We start from the raw sequence: 17,457 nt of genomic DNA on the forward strand, positions 1-17,457 counted from the left end.
CTAAGCTACTGTTACTATGGCTTGAGATTGGGAAGTCATGTCAATCTCAAGTACAACCTTTCAAATCATGTACAACCTAGTGTATGTAGAGAAGTCATTTTCTCATCCATCCATTCATTTAGCACATGTTAAAACAGCTTTTCCTATGCCAGGCTTTGAGCTTGGTGGCTGGTGAACAGCTGCTTGGTTTCATCAGAAAAGGAGTGGGAGGTGAAGCTGTGATTGGCAAGATGTGTAGGGCCTTACAGGCCAACTCAAGGAATATGAGCTTTGCCCTGAAAGTGAAAGAGAGCTGCTGGAGGATTTTAAGTAAAGAACCAACATTTTTAATAACGTGAAAAAGACTGTGTTGGCGGATCTGTGAAAGATGAGCTAGAGAGAAATGTGAAGCAGTGAATTACGTCAAATGTTTCTTGTAAGAAATTATTTCAGCTTCGACTGATACACTGGTTCTCTGGATATGGTAAAGGGGACAGAATGAAGAGATATCAGAACTGAGTGATCAATCAGATGTGGGTATTGAAGAAGAAAAGTCTAGAAAGATCCTCAAGTTTCTATTTAGCAAATTGGAAGATTGGCAGGTAAAGTATGGATATGGTGTGTGCGTGTGTGTGTGTGTGTGTGTGTGTGTGTAGATCCTTTCATCACAAAAATTGTAGATATGAGAAAAGTGAATACCTTATGCTTATGCCATTGTTGGTCAGGTTTCTGTTACTTGAAGTTAAAAGCATTCTTAATTAAGAAGATGAAGGAGGCTATTTACATAATAGGAGGGAAAAAGAAAAAAATATGATCCTATGTGTAGATATAGAAAAAGCTCTTAGATTTAAAAAGAAGGAATAAAAAGGAATCAAAAGAAACCTCTTAAGCATGGGGAAGATATTTTATCAGAAATTAAATGCAAAGCTTCTTTTTTCAAAGTACTATCCTAAAATTATGCCTATTAAAATCAGAAACAAGGGATCCCTGGGTGGCGCAGCGGTTTGGCGCCTGCCTTTGGCCCAGGGTGCGATCCTGGAGACCCGGGATCGAATCCCACGTTGGGCTCCCAGTGCATGGAGCCTGCTTCTCCCTCTGCCTATGTCTCTGCCTCTCTCTCTCTCTCTGTATGACTATCATAAATAAATTTAAAAAAAAAAAGAAAAGTAAAATCAGAAACAAGATGGACATGCCAACATTAATAATCAATAAGAAAAAAGTGTGAGTATTGGGGAACAGAATAATAATTTCAATAATTGCAGCAAAAAAAAAAAAAGAACAACATAGGATCTTTGTAGCAACACTGGTAGTATCAGAAAATGGGTGTGTTTAGGAAAAATTGTGGCAAATTCATACATTGCAAAATGAGTAAGTCATTAGAATGTTAAAGTTATGTTGTATCTATCTATCTGTCTATGATTTATCTAACATGGAAAACTTTCATGACATGATGCTAACTATAAAGTAAATTGTATAACAGTATGTGAGAGTAATTCCATTAAAACACACATGAGTACTTTCAGGCAAAGTTGGTGTATGCTTCCTTTAACATGCTACCTGTCACAAAATTACAACATATGAATGTAATTAATCCTCAGGCAAACTCGACATTAAACTTGTTACAAAACTAAAGTTGCTAAAAGCTGTCTCTTCATCCAGGGGACACTATCCTTGAGGGTTTTCTGGATATCACATGTGTTCTAAGACTCCCTGTTTTTTATGGAAACAGGTGGAAGCACCTGATTTATAATTTTAGAAGGAAGACATAGGATCCCCTGCTGCCCCGTTCTGATGAACTCAGCATGGGTGGACAACTTTGCAATGAACTTTCTCTATTCCCTTCTGCCCTCAAGCAGAGTCTAGTTGCCTAGCAACTAGATAACTGCAGTAGAGCATGTGGCATAGAATTATTGGGAGCCTAACATTGGCTCATGATGGAAAATGTAATTCAATTGATAAGAAAGAAAAAAAGAAAAAACAATGCAAAGAATAAGCCAGATAAATTCATTTGCATATATAGAGCACATGAAGATGGGTTTTATACTTGAGGATCTTTGGTTATACCTTCCAAAAAAAAATGACATTGACATTTACTAATACATTAGAGTTTGGTCACGACTTTTAAAGTATTATTCTGGGAATTTCCATAGCACCCATTAGTAATTATCTCTAAATTGTATTATTCATTATTCCAATTGTTTTCTGCTAATTATACTAAAATCACTTTCTACCTCAATTTTAACTGCCTTCAAAAAACAGTATGTTAAAAACTGTAGATTTGCTTAACATTTATTTAAATGGAAATACATTTTTTGTAAGAATTATTTTCCAGTATCCTTCACTAGACTTTATTTCCAGAAAAATCTTAGAAACAGAAATATGAATATTAAAGACTAAAGAAGTTGTCCAGGTAGAAAATGTATTTTTGAAGGCTTTGCCTCTACAGTGGTTACTATTATCATAAGCTAAACACAAAGCCATGATGTCTCTTTCAGACACAAATTACAAAAGCTACAAGGAAATATCTTGGGGATTACTGTTTTGTGTCAAAATCATCTGCAAAGAAATATAAAGTTATAAGGATTAGAAAGTAAATTGATAAGTAATCACATTCAATATCCATTAACGCCCATGAAGTTTGTACCCCATGACGATTTGTACAATTAAAATAAACATATATGAAAACATCCTGAACTACTAAATAATGAGCAAACTTAATTTTGAGGCATGTAAAATAAGGTCACTGATTTTTCCATGTTATCACCTTATGTCTGATCACATATTGAAAAACAGAGGGGAGAAATCCCAAGGGCTGTTTTCTGACTGCTTATCAATTAGATTAGAGTCCCTCTGAATGGCCTGATCCCTAATTATATAGCCTCAGAGTGATCAGAGGCAATGTCTTTGCCAATGCAATTAACATTTTTTTAAATGTGAGATTAACTGGATTTGAATCACCTGCATAACTTGCTTACAAGGTTAATCTCTCTTGAGACAGTAGTGTTGTTTGGCAGTGTGGTACTATGTAAAGTACAGCTTTCAAGTAGTCAGGTCAATTTAGTTTCAAATTGGCATTCTGGAAAATCCGACTCTGTGTATGGTTGTAATAAAATCAAATGCCAGGTCTCACTATAGTTATGTCAATAATGTTCGGAAAACAAAATGTTCACTTTAATACAAAATACGATAAGTCTGAAATGTGGTTGCATAATATCTCTTGTTTCTTATTTATATGCTACAATGAAGGAAATTAAATCCCCAGTGAACAAATTTCTCTTTCAACTGCAGTCAGTCATTGAATATGACTGTAAAATTGGCAATGGCTGTATCCTGACAGCTATTACTAGGATGATCTTAACAATTTTTAAAATAAACTTTGTTTGACATTATGAAAGTGGTATTGCAGCAGTAATTACATAGGTAGAGTCCTTTAAGTCCTATAAGACAAAAGCTATGCAATAAAAGGAGAGTAGAACTGACTACTGCTTATAAATCTTATCTTTACTTCAGCTGACCCAGAAGTACTTGCCACCCTATAGTGTCTGCTAAACTGGGAAGTCAGATGGCTAGCCTTAGTATGTCTATTTTTATTTAACTAAGCATGCATGAGGGGATGAGGTTATGATAGCCACTGAATGTGAATTATTGTGCCCTTCCAAAACAGACTGGATGATAATGATCAGTCTGTCTGAATGTGATTAAATAAATCCTGGCACATTAATTTCTTTTCTTGCCAAGAATTTTCTTTGTCTGAGAGAAACCATCCTGTGAAGCAAAAACAAACACAGGTAAATGTTTTCAGAGGGGAAAAATTGCTTCTCTCACCATATTTTAGAGGCAAAGTTTCACGTTATTGCTGATACTATGATGCAAAAGGTCCCCTGGGAGCAGGCACATGTCGACTCATCTTACCACTTTAGGCACGTAGGAGGTGCTCAATAGATGTTTGTTAAACAAGGGAATGAATAAGAAATATTTTGCTGTTCTAAAGTATGAAAGTTATTATTATTTAAAAGATAATGCTCTTAATGATAATCTTGATTTTAATGACACCTCATATTTGGAATTCTTACATGAAGGCCACAGATTATATTTCCTAAGTTTTGGTCCTAAGATATCTTCTCTCATAGCTTTGTCCCTTAGTATCTAAACTACACTCAGGCCACCACTAATAATCTCTCCTCTAATAACTGAAAACAACATCACCAGCCTCATCCTCTGGGGTTTCCCAATTTGATTACCCTACCATGAAAACCATCAATTGACACAGAGATTCCAATAGTCCTTCTAGAGAACAGCAATTAAATATGACTGAACAACAATAGATCATTTGTCATTTGAAGAAAGCCTCCAGTGTAAAAGAACAATGTAGGGATGGGGGTAGAGAGGAAGTCAGAAGAAATAAAAGCAGGATGCATCACAAGAAAATTTTATTTGAAAAAAGGGGTAATTAAAATCATAAGATGCAAGAGAATTTAAATTATCCATGAAACAAGAACAGAATATTGTAAGTAAGGAAGAATGAAAGAAAAGAAAGACCTGGACGGTTTCGCATCAAATTAACAAATACATGTTTCACATGTAAACCGAATAAAAAAGATGGGAGAGGATAACTCACTGAATTATTTAGATAGAATTTTTAGATGATAATTGCTCATCACGTCCAGCCAGAAAAGGAAAAAAGTGCCAAACCAAGGCATGGTATTGAAACATTTCAGGACAGTGGAATAAAGATAGAATACTAAAACACGGAAAAGAAAAAGGAAAGAAAGAAAACTGCTCACATAGGAATCAGAAGCACAACAGACTTCTCAAAGCTGAATGATTTGGGAGTGGCGATTTTAATATTCTGAGTAAAGTTTTTTAAAACTAGAATTTTATAACTAGCCAAAAGATCAATTAAGTCTCAGAAACGATACATGTACTTTGCCCTGAAATTTGCTCTAGGCTCCAGTCAAATAGAAGGTAGGAGAGAAACACTCTTCTGAAATAGAAGCCAACCAGGACAGAAACAAATGCAGGGTGCAGGAAACAGGGAATCCAGCATGTGAGAGAAGGGGAAATAAGTATCAGCATGAGCTTCTGGAGTAGATCTACATGGCTTTGAGCCCAGTCAGACTAGCAGGAGGTCTGAGGCCCTCAGGACAGCTGTGGCAAGGGTGGACTCAAGGATTAAGTAGAATATAGAAGATTTTAAACCTTCTGGTAGAGATTTCAAGAATTTATGACAGATTTACACAAACGTAAGTGAAAGGAAAAAAATGGGTTTATTACTAACTCAAAGGGCAAGTAAGTGCCAGAAAAGAAATGCCATCATAATAGCATAATAGTGTTAACTAAGCTTGCAGTCCATATTTACATGGTTATATTAACTCATATTCTGACTCTTAATATAACCAATGTCTCTAGAGCCAATATACTGAAGGATAGTAAAAAGGGAAAGTGGAGGTGAGAAAGTGAGGAAGGGGATATAAGTGGGCCAAATCAGCAGCTTACAAATAAGAAGTCAAAATAATGTATAAAAATGAAGAGTAAGGACAGATTTAGAAATATGGAAAGAAAGCCCAGAAGAAAAAGATAAAGCAGGCTTGTAGAAATGCTTAAAGATGAGGAATTTGTACGTGTGTGTGTTGGAAGGAGGGTAGGGATAGATATTTCTGTATTTCATTATAAGTTTAGTAATACTTCTAATGTCTGTTAGAAGTGTAACACATGAAACCTTTTTTTTTTTCATGGATTACTTTGATAAGCATTTAAAAATCATTTGGGGGGGGCAGCGGGTGCCTGGATGGCTCAGTCAGTTAGGTGTCTGACTTCAGCTCAGGAAATAATCTCTGGATCCTGGGATTGAGCCCCATGTTGGGCTCTGTACTCAGTGGGGAGTCTGCTTGTCCCTCTGTCCCTTCCCCTGCCCACACATGCATGCCACGCACATGCTTTCTCTCTCAAATAAATAAAATCTTAAATGAATGAATGAATAAATAAATAAATAAATAAAAATCATTTGGAAAAATTTTATTTTTAAGTGATAATTAAATTTTGGATAACAGTCCAAACTTACTTATAATTAGAAATTTAATCATATAACTCAATTATAGCTTCTCTGACCTCAGGATCTTTAGAACTTAATAAACATATGTATAGTGCTAGGGAGTATTCTTTATGAAGGCATCCGGAGTGTGCCATAAAGTTTGGTGTCCACTAACACTATGATGCCTACTTCTTAAATTTAGATTTGGTATTGCCGGCTTAACTAAGCTGTTATGTATGGCCAACAAATATTAAAGAACAAACAGAATAAATGGTTCATGGAGTACAGCAGAGTAATGTTTTGAAAATGAAGTTACATTGACCATGTCTTTGTCTAAATAGATTTTTAACATATAAGCTGTAATTTTCAACCTAAAAAAAATTTCTAAGTCCAAGTCTATTTACTAGGGAATCAAAACACTTGCAGATAGATGGCTCTTGTGTTAGCAAAGACCTGTTACTCCTTTTGCTGTTTTTCTTGCTATTTATAAGTCAATTATGTTTTTAGAACAATTAATACTGCCAATTACTTTTTCTATATAACACATTTTAAAGTAAAGATGGAGTTGCAAAGGACAAATAAACATTTTCTGTAGCTACAGAGTGGGTTCAGTAGGCAAATTTATTAAAGCAGAATTGCTGCTACATGAAAATAAAATTGAGAGGGGAGAGGCGTAAAACATAACCAGTTACACTTGTATAAACTCGTGGTCAGAAATAATAATAGCTGACAATTATGAAATATAAAGAAGTTTATTAGGAAACATATACTGGACACAAGAGCACCAAAATAAAATAAGGAAGTCCCTACTGTTCATAGCACACTAGTTATTTTCTCTAAGAATTGAGCAAAGTACAGAAGAGATCTTCTCATGCAATCCTTGTCACATCCTTGATTTGGACAATCACTACTGTTTTTATACTTTTACTTCTGGGTTTGGATGTTGTTTTCTTATCAGTAACGGAGATTTTAGCATTTTGTTTCAACTTAATATTGTACTTATAACCCCTTAGGTCAGTTCTGAATAGTTTACACCATCAGATAAATGTTCCCAGCTTCTTGAATCAATTCTTCCAGAGGTACTGCCACTAGACAAATTCAATCTTTCTGGCTTACAGCTATTTTCAAAATAATTTAAAAGTTCCCCTGTAACTCCTGACAGACTTAAGGATCTCCTGTAGTTCTCATCATGTCCTTAGGGAACATAGGGTGAATATTTCATAACACAGTCACATTTTGGTAAGTCTAATTGCTTGGGTAATGACATTAAACCCTTTCAATTTCCTTCTGAAGGCAGTATGTATTGCTTTAATGCAACATTTTTCTGTTCCAGAGCTTATGGCAGTTATAGAAAAATAGTAATGAGTGTTTCTTTAAATAGAACAGCTGTACTTGTGGGTTTTCAATGCTAATGTTCAGTGGCCACTAATTTCATATCTTACCAGTCAAAACTGTATTTTATTCATTATGGAGTGAAAGACATTTGAGATTCTTAAGGCTGACTGCATGAAATTTAAGGGCAAACTGATACTCATCTGAGCTCTGCAGGACAGAAATCTACATGCATACTTGGAACAATTTTATTTTTACTATTCAATTCCTTTAATGAACTATGAGATTTCTCCTGGTTTTGTCATTTGGGATTTCAAGCTGCTAAGTATCCATAAGGAATATTACCAGAGATTACTTGGTACTCAGAGTGATTGAAAAGAGAGGCCTGCACTTGGGTACGTATTCACAAAGCACACTGTAATGCTCTAAATGTAATGGGAATCATAATATGGCTCTTTTGCATGTGGCACCCCCATTACACCATGGGATGGCACATCTCAAACTCTAGAAGTTTCTTTCAGAACGTATGCAGGATTCTGATGCTACCCTCAAATGTTCTGGAGTAATGACCAGCAATAAGATCTTATCCTAATTTATAGAACCAGAAGAATATTTTGCTGGCACAAAAAAGTAATTTAAAAACACACTTGTCTCCTGTGTTTTTTTCTTATTTTAAATCACATAATATGGGATGCCTGGGTGGCTGAGTCTGTTGGGTGTTTGACTCCTGATTTTGGCTCAAGTCATAACGTCAGAGTCGTGAAACTGAGCCCCATGTGGGACTCCATGCTCAGCAGAGTCTGCTGGTCTGCTGGAGACCGTCTCCCTCCCTTTGACCCTCCCCTTGCTCACACACGCTCCCTATCTCTCTCTTAAAAAATAAATAAATAAAACCTTAAAAAAATCACATACTATCAATAGCCAAATCTTTTAAGATGCAGATAGATACACACATACATGTATATACACACATATGTGTATGTGTATCCATACAGACAGTTAAAGGGGGTTTCAAAGACTTCCAAAGGAATGTTTCATTTTCCAGTATCTTTAGGATCCCTATTTTCCCTAATTTTTCTGCCATTGTATTTCTTTTTCAATTTTCCACAGCTGTCCTACACTAATTTCCTATTTTTTTACATCATCTTTATTATCCCCCATTTTCTCCTTCCTAATGCTTTCTCCACAATTTCTCTGATACAGATCTATCAAGTCTTTTTTTAAGTAGGCTCCACCCTGGGCCCCACAAAGTGGGGCTTGAAGTCATAACTCTGAGATCAAGACCTGAGCTAGTATCAAGAGTCTGACACTTAACCAACTGCCACTCAGATGCGCCCAGATCTAATCAATTTTAGCCTATTTATCATATGACTCCACTGAAGAGTCCCTTATTTCATAAATCTGGAGAAACATGAATATCATAGCAATTATATAGGGAGGTGGAGGGACTCTTTTTTAGGAAGGCTCCATCTCTGCGAGTCACCATTTACTTACTTTCCATATTATGCCTCTGAATAAGCCAAAGAAGCTCTGTTTCCACTTCAAGAGGGAAGCAAGAAAGTTAATCATTCTCTGAGTTTGGTCTTAGGCCCCAAACACCTGTTAACACCTAAGAAAAGCTAGATCCCAAACATGTTCCAGGACATTAGCTTCAAACAAACTTCGGCTGAGGCTGGCATCGATATCCTTGCCTTCAGTAATTTATGGAACAACACGTATTGTTCACCTGATACTTTCCTGTGGTTGACCCTACCCTGATTCCTGGAGGAACACATAGCCTAGACTCTTTGCTAGTATAAACCCCTAGCCACAAGTGACAACGGAACTCACTCTTCTCTCCTTTCCGAGTCTCCCAGACACTTCAGCTGCTATTTTCTGTCACATTATTCAATATACTCTATTTTCACTTTTTATGGCTCACATTTGGTTTCTATCCTGTGTGAAGCCAAGAACCTTCTTGGCTGGTCATGTGGGACCTTCCCCTGTGTTCTTGGATCCAGCCTGCCTACATCAGCAAGATAGGTTTTTTTTTGTTTTTTTTTTTTCTAATTTTGATTACGTGTATGTATTTATGTGTGTGGGTGTGTGTGTGGGTGTAGCTAGCTAGTTTTTTTAATCATAAGTTAAACTGTAAATATTTCCAGTTGAAATTTTTTAAGTAGTAAACAAGTGAAATGTCTTTGCACTTGCAGTAATTAAAAGAAAACAAAAAACTTAACCTGTGTCTTGCACATAAAAGATACTTGATAAATACATCACAATGGATAAATTTTAGAAAGAATATCTCAAACAGGTTTTGAGAAAGATCAAATTTTTGCATTCTGATAAAAGGCAAAATCATATAAATATATATTAATAAAGTAAATGAATTATTGTTTCAAAATTATATTTTTCTTCACATCAAAAATTTCATCTGAAAGAACCAGAAAACAAGACAAATCTAGTCCTTCACTATCACCATAAGTCATAAGTACCTGTCCCTATATGACCTATATTTATTTAGTATCAATAAATATATTTAACATCAAAGGAAAAGCATATATAAGTAGCAATATATAATTTAAAAGAGTTTTACCAAAGACAGTCAGCTCTGCTGGATCACTGTCTCTTTCTCCCACCATATTGGTGCCAACACAGGTATACATCCCTGCATCACTTTTCCTGGTATTGGATATCATCAGCTTTCCACCACGGATCTGTTAAAATTAAAAAAAAAAAAAAAAAAAGGGAAGGAAAGAAAAGAAAATGAACAATAAAATAAACAGCAAAGAGAAGATGACTAAAAAGTAATTTTGAATATTTAAGCACATTTTTTTTCCTAAAGGAAATAGCTCAGTGGGTAAGACAAAAAAACTTCCCTCCCATTTTGGCATCTGTATGTGTATTTTCTTCTCTTAACTTCTCTCTCAATATAAACCTCCATATTCCCTTTCTAGAAAATGCTTTTGGGCAGTGTATTTCTCTCTTGTCTGGTTCTATTTTGAGTCTCGTGACTGCTTCCATCAAATCCTAATGATTGGTCTTCACTCTGAAGTAGGTTGAATGAAATGCTATTGATATTTGCATCAGAAAGAAGCACTAGATACCTGCTTTTAGTAATATAATGAAATCCAACTGATGCAGAGGGATTCAACAAGCATTTACTGAGTACTTCTATGGGCTGGGCAATGTTCTATGTGCTTAAGATTTAGAAGCATACCAAATAGTAAAAAAATCTCTGCCATCATGGAGCTTAAATTTCAATTGTTAGCATTAATTATCTATGTCTCATCTTGATTGTATTTATGAAATAATTTTTGAAGAGGAGGGCAGTTGCATAAAAATAAATAATTTTTTTAAATGATGAGAGTATGAGTTGATATAAATCATTGGCTTTTCATTGGTGCTCCCTAATTGTTTCTTAAATGATAAGCATTTATTGACCAAATAAACCAATGTAATATGTTAAAATGTCTATTTGTTAAAGAGGATATTGAAACAGAATTAGGTTTTGAATATGTGTATCATCAACTCATGGCTTCTTTCCCAATTTTTTTCCCTGTATTTATATAATTCAAAAATCTTAACACTACAATGACTGAGTTTTCTTACAGAGATGAGAGATAAGAACATACTGGTTTCCTCTGTTCGTCTTTATCTCATCGGCAAACAAAACCCATGCATGTAAGTATGTTCTCAATGGATACATTTCAGGCTCTGAAACTTGTCATGTCGCAGAAAGGGACTTTCAATGTTGTTTTTACATGGGAAGAAAAGCCCATCAACCTGTTCTTAATTATGTGCAGGAGAGTGTAATAAACTGTAAGTTATAAAAATGGCCATGGAAGCCATTTCTCCCTTCCCTGAAGCTGAGTTTGGCAATATGACTTGACTAGACCAATGAAACTAAAGCAATGTTTCAGTAGAAGAAAAGTTTTCACAAATTAAGACTTGTCTTTCCTTGGAGCAGCTGGAATCCTGAGACCATCATGGGAACCAGTCTGAGCTGGCCCGCTGGAAAATTATAGGCCAAGAGAAGAATCAAGATGCTCAGCTCAGTGTTAAGTCAATTGCCAGACATGTGAATAAGATTACCCTAGATCATCCAGCTGCCAGCACATCTTTAAACAAGCCACAGAAGCACGAGAAACCCTAGCAAAGATCAGCCAAGCTGGCCCAGAATAAGGAATTGTCATTTTACACACAAAATCATAGGCTAAATAATATGGTTATTATAAGTCACTGTATTTTGTGATGGTTTATTACAAAGCGAAAATTAAATGATGCAAACATGAGCTAAAAGCCCTTCAACATTGAATTTACTCCATCACCAGGAACACATTTTTAGGTTTGGTATCCAAGCACACTGAGAACCAAATTCTCCCTGCAACATAGATCCTCATGATGTCAAGAGCTCAAACCAGAATCACATGAATATATATTGTGATCTCTTACATGGCCTATCTGGTTCTATGTTATGATGTAACCACCATGCACACATAAAAAATAATCTTCATCTATGAGATACTTTTAAAGATAATAGACACTAGACTATATGGATTTTTTATAGAAATGGCACATTTGTTCAGTCCTGTGTGACATTATTTTAAGTAAAATATATTTATTCTCAATAACTGTATTGAACATTAGAATTATATTAAGAATAACATCAGAAGTTTGAAGCATATCTACTATTTCAGTGAACAGGTTCCTACAAGCATCCCAAACAAATGTTGAGTGGATCCTCAAAAAATATAAAATAATTGTTTGCCATTACCCTTCTCTACCACTTTATGATGTTCTGGGTGTCTCATTTTGATATTAATCAAGTGATGAACCTAATCATCAATTTTCCTTGAAAGCAGACCATTTTTCTACAAAAGCAAAACTGCAGAACCAAAAAAGTCCTGTCTACTTTGATTTTACTTTGTAACGCTTAAACTTTTAAATGAATTCATATATAAAATTTTAGTTATACACATTAAATTTAAAAACTGGAAAAGGTGCTTGAAGTACTCATTACCTCACATTATTTTCTCTTATATTTTGAAAATAGTGCAAAAAGAAATGTTCTAGTGAATATGGCTTATGGCCATCATTTACTCGTTGTCACTCATGTACTGCACGATCAATAGAAGCATTGGAGATCTTAAAAAGAGCTAAGTCATCTTTGTGCTATAAATATATATTTACGTATTTACATATTTATATATTTTCATATTCAGATTGGTGCAATTATTAATATATCATCTACACTTGATTTATATAATTTTGTCTCTTTGAAGCCTCATCTTAAAGTTTTAGTTCTTGGTTACTCTTTTCAGTCCTTTCAATACAGTGTGAATGGTAGTTATCATTCAATGCAGTTCTACAATTTTATTATCAATAAAATATATCCATTTGAAGACTTGATATTTAATCTCTGTAGGCATTAATTTTTATTTAACTCACACTTATTCTTTCTTCCTTGTCATCAATTCGGACTTTGTCTTTTTTCCAGTAGATCGTGGGTTCTGGGTGTCCCCTGGGAGGTTGGCACTCCAGGATTGCAGGCTCTCCGGCTGCCACTACAACATCTGTGGGATTTTGCCGGAAGTCATCTCGTAACACTAAGAAAAACAATTGTAGTGAAAGAAAACTCAATGATAGGAACTTTAGCTTTCTCTTAACAAAAGGTAACTTCAAGTCTTACTGTGTTCTAATAAAAATTGAATATTTACTGAGAACATAGCCATGCCTATATTAAAACATTTTAGGGCCAAATTAAATGTTCAACAGGGCAATGGCTGACTATATGACCGTGCATCTGTGCTATCAAATCTGATTTAAAAAATAAGGAAAGTCTAAGGAAAATAAGAAATACTCATGATATAGTTTTGAGATTTGACACGCAAGGTACAAAATTGTTTATGCAGCATAATCCCATTTGCTCTAGAGGAAAAGCATGAATATATCTCTATATATAAAAACACTAAATAAATTGTCAAGTTATACTTAAAACCCCAAAACAAGTCATATGCATATGGTCTGTGAGCACGTGTGCATGTCAGTCTGGGAGGGGAAGTGGGGTGAACACTTTCTGAGAACACCCTTTCTCATGACATGAATATGGACAAGATCCACACTGTTTTCATTATACGTCAGAAGATAGACTCATTGTTCACCCTGCAACGCACTAGCACCCACATCCACAGGGCTACATTTTCATTCTCTGTGAATCTCCACCTGCCAAGCGACATCTGGGCAGCGTGACATCCAGAGCAGAGATATCCCTTATAGCAGTTTGACCAGTCTGAATTTCCCCTCCTTTCATTAGAAGAACAGCAGGTTGGACCTCCATTGTAACCTCCGAAAATCTGGCAGGCCTGGCTCTCCAAATGTCACCTATCTATCTGTGTGTGCTTTTCTTCTGCTGGCAAGATGAAAAGCCTAGAGAAACGACTTGGCCCTATCTGATTGCAAAATGTTGGTTTCTTTAGCAAATAAGGGCTATGACCATTTCAGGGAGAAACATTCAAAAAAGTAGTTGAGGCCAGGAATATACCATATGCCTCAATTGCCTATGCTTTTTCTAACTGCCTTGACTTTCCTGTTCCTTTATAGTCCAACACTGACAAGTTTGTTTCCTAAGTGTATTGAAGGACAACATACACACACTCACACATGCACAGAGAAACATAAGCACATACAGTGTATTATATCTATGTATATATATAAATTGGTCAAGCTGTTTGAAATCAAAATTAGGCAGCTTCTGCTAGCCCGTTATGTAAATCATCTGCTACAAATGTGGATTAGGTCAAAGCAACTGCCTTTGGTGTCCTTTAATGAGACCTGCTTCAGCACTCTGCTCCTTTGTTGGGCAGAGTCTCTGGGTTAATTGTCATTCTCCAAATAAATAAAAATTCCCTGGCCTGAAAATAGCTCCAAGGGGACAAGTGAGTGACTTTTAGGGCTTTTCTGCTCTTGTCTCTTGCAGCACATCCTTTAACAGGGGTTTCCATCTTAATGAAGTCATGGCCTTTACTAGATTAAAGAACCTTGTCTCCTATTGAAGGAACAGTAAGAAAGAATCCAGCACAAATTGCTCACTCGCAGCTTATAAGCTGATTAATTTACTGCTTTTGCTGCTAAGGAAATGTGTTCCATTTTAGCATGGTGAACTGCACATTTTTTGGTTCTCTTGTCTCACTGGCAAGAGAGGTGCAATTTATATGCATAAGGATTTGCTCTGAATGGGCTGAGAGAAGTGTGGGTTTAAATATCACACTCAGACAAGGAGATAGGAAAGGGTTAACATTGTGGTTCCCTTTTGCAGGTAAATCCTCCTGGGAAAGCTAGCTGGTGACTCATTTATATTCTAAATACAGAACAGCTGCCTATTTATGCAATGTTAAGACATGCAAAAATATGGTAACAGAGTGGTGAGCACCCCTACAATATCCGGTACTGGCAACAAATGGTGTTTTGGCAGGCCCTCAATCTGTTCCAAAATGACACATCTGGCCAGTTGAAGGACCTTCTCTAGAACTGGTATCCTAACAAGTGACATGCCAAAAAGCCTCTGCTCAAATGGTACTTAAGACCATTGCAAATCATTCAGAAACACAGTGTTACATCAATTTGCAACAAGCCAAATTAAGAAAGAAAGAAAAAAAAAGGTCCTTTGACACGGAGGACAAAAAGGAGAAAAATATCATAACAAACTAAGGACTGCTACTCTTAAACAATATAACATGTGTTTATGGCATTCACAAAAAAGAAAATGACTCCAATTTGCAAATGAAGCCAAGAAATCTAACATCAACTGTAATTTTAGGCTTTCAGACTATTCACCCAGAGAGTGGGGTGAGATAATAGTATAATTGGTACTGTACCCTCTTCAACTGGTAAAATGCTCTTTGGGGTTTGTATAGCATTCAGTTAATTCATTTTTTGCTTAGTGATACCATTTCTTTTACTTCAAGTCTTTGGGGTAATAAAATGGATTTCTTCTTTCTCTCAAATAAAACATTCAGGGGAAACACATCCTTTTCATCAGATCCTAGCACAGAATACGGGAAACTTACTCTTAGGGAAAAGTAAAGCAATTTTTACTCTTCTCAGACTAAAAAAAAGGATAGGTCTGTTGTTATATTTGCTTACATTTTTCTGAGGTTTGTATATACATTCATTAATACAAGCGAAGTAAAATGAAATAATATCTATGGTTTCCATTTCTTGTGCTAATTTTTCATTCCTGTCTCAGATTTTGCCCTAAAGTATTTTCTATAGTAAAGAAGTTATGCATTTGGATGAAGGAGTAAAATGGTCTTGTAGAACAGCAAAGCAAGTCCAATTAAGTCTGTGTTTTTTCCTTCTAAGCCCCTATTGTAGAAAGAATTGTGAGCTACATTTTTGATGTGACTTGACAAGTAAGCCAAAGCAAGGGTGCACAGCAATATGTGTAATCACTAAAGCTCCAAACAGGTCTTTAAGTAGAGTGAAAAGAAATAAACCTGATTAATTGAGAAAAGAATCTGGTTACAATGACAAAAGCTTAGAGGGCAGTGGTAAGTTATGCTTTATAGAAAGAAAAGAGGTATAAATAGGTATACACTTTTGATATAGCATTTGCTGGTGGGGCTAAACTTAGACTACAAGCATTCAAATCTCCATGGGGGGTGGGGGTGGAAATCTCATTGGTTAGGACCTGAATATTCATATCTGTCTATGAGCTGAAAACCACAAATGAGATTTCACCTCGCTCGTCCTATCTAGATTGGGTTTGCATTCTTTTTACATTGTCATGCACTGTGACTTAGAAAGTTATTCTGGAAGATCCGAAAGTTCTGAATTACTTGTGTGCTTGATAAAATATCGTTTATAGTCATGACATAAAGATTTCTAACAAATTAATTCAATTTTCCAGGAACATGTTGAACACAACAATGTGCTTGTCACTGATCTATAAAATGGTTAAGAAATATAAAACAAGAATGACATGGCAATAACTGTGGTAAGTTTTTTCTCTAATATCCCTCAATGATCCATCTCTCCGGGTGGTTATTCTCATGTGTAATCTCCTCCCTTTTACTGTGGCCTGGACCTAGTGACCTGCCTTTACTGAATAGTTTCTTGCAAAGCAATGGAATGTCACCTCCAACATCAGGTTATAAATGATTGTAACTTTCATCTTTTTCACTCTCTCTGTCTCTTCCTCTCTCTCTCTTCATGGGATTCTTCTGATCATGTGAGATACCCTGTTTCTCAGTAGAGAGGCCCATTTGACAACAGTCTAAAGGCTTCTAGGCAACGGAAAACAATGCAAGGGACTGACTGAGGCTTTAGGTTCAACAGCCCTGGAAAACCCAAACCCTGCCAACAACAATAGAAGCTTGTGAGTAAAAAAAAAAAAAAAAAAAAAAAAAAAAAAAAAAGAAGCTTGTGAGTAGAAACGTTCCCAGGTGAGCCTTCACATGATACCCACAACCCTCATCAACACTTTTACTGCAGCTTTATGAGCGATCCCACAGCAGATGGCTAAGTTAACTCTTATCTGGATTCCTGATCCACAGAGAATAAATGTGTGTTATTTTAAGCCACTGAGTGTTGTAGTTTGTTACACAGCAATAGGTAGCTAATATAATGCCCTAAAGGAGTTTAGGTCCGGTCATGCCTTTAGAGCTTACATCTTTGACTCCTGTTTCCTCATGATGCCACATTTTTTTCACCTTCAACTCCTTTCCCTTCCATCCCAAATCAACAGTTCTCAGGAATTTTGAAAAGATATATTTTGTACATTTTATATCTTTACATATTTTATAAAATATTTTATATCTTATATTTTTTACATTTTTATTTTACATTTTGCCAACCAGGCAAGGCAAATCATTACTCAGACATTTCCATGTTAGTTTAGTAAGTCAAATTCAAAATAACAGTGAGACAAGGCTATATAATTAAGAGACCAAAGGATGTATTTCTGAATTACAATGTGCACATGTTATTAGAAATACAGAGACTACAAATATTCCTGACGAAAGTATTCATACACATTATTGGATAAAAAATACCATCCATGACAAACTAAATTGATCATGAGAAAGGTAATCTAAAAGGAAATTATAATTAAAAGCATTGTTAGCAGCAGTTGA

General features: G+C 35.6%; 1 protein-coding gene across 18 annotated transcripts in view; it reads right to left on the bottom strand.

Moving 5' to 3' along the window:
- ROBO2 (roundabout guidance receptor 2) overlaps positions 1–17,457 on the bottom strand; it is a 1,635,491-nt gene that overhangs the window by 162,534 nt on the left and 1,455,500 nt on the right. For all 18 annotated transcript variants that reach the window (XM_072806533.1, XM_072806538.1, XM_072806531.1 and 15 more), the window contains 2 exons: positions 12,773–12,930; positions 9,918–10,038 (listed from right to left, as the gene is read on the bottom strand). In XM_072806533.1, the coding sequence (XP_072662634.1) occupies positions 9,918–10,038; positions 12,773–12,930 (279 nt within the window). The remainder of the gene's footprint in view (positions 1–9,917; positions 10,039–12,772; positions 12,931–17,457) is intronic.

Source organism: Canis lupus, chromosome 30, assembly GCF_048164855.1.
Source record: "Canis lupus baileyi chromosome 30, mCanLup2.hap1, whole genome shotgun sequence".
Classification (NCBI taxonomy): Eukaryota; Metazoa; Chordata; class Mammalia; order Carnivora; family Canidae; genus Canis; species Canis lupus.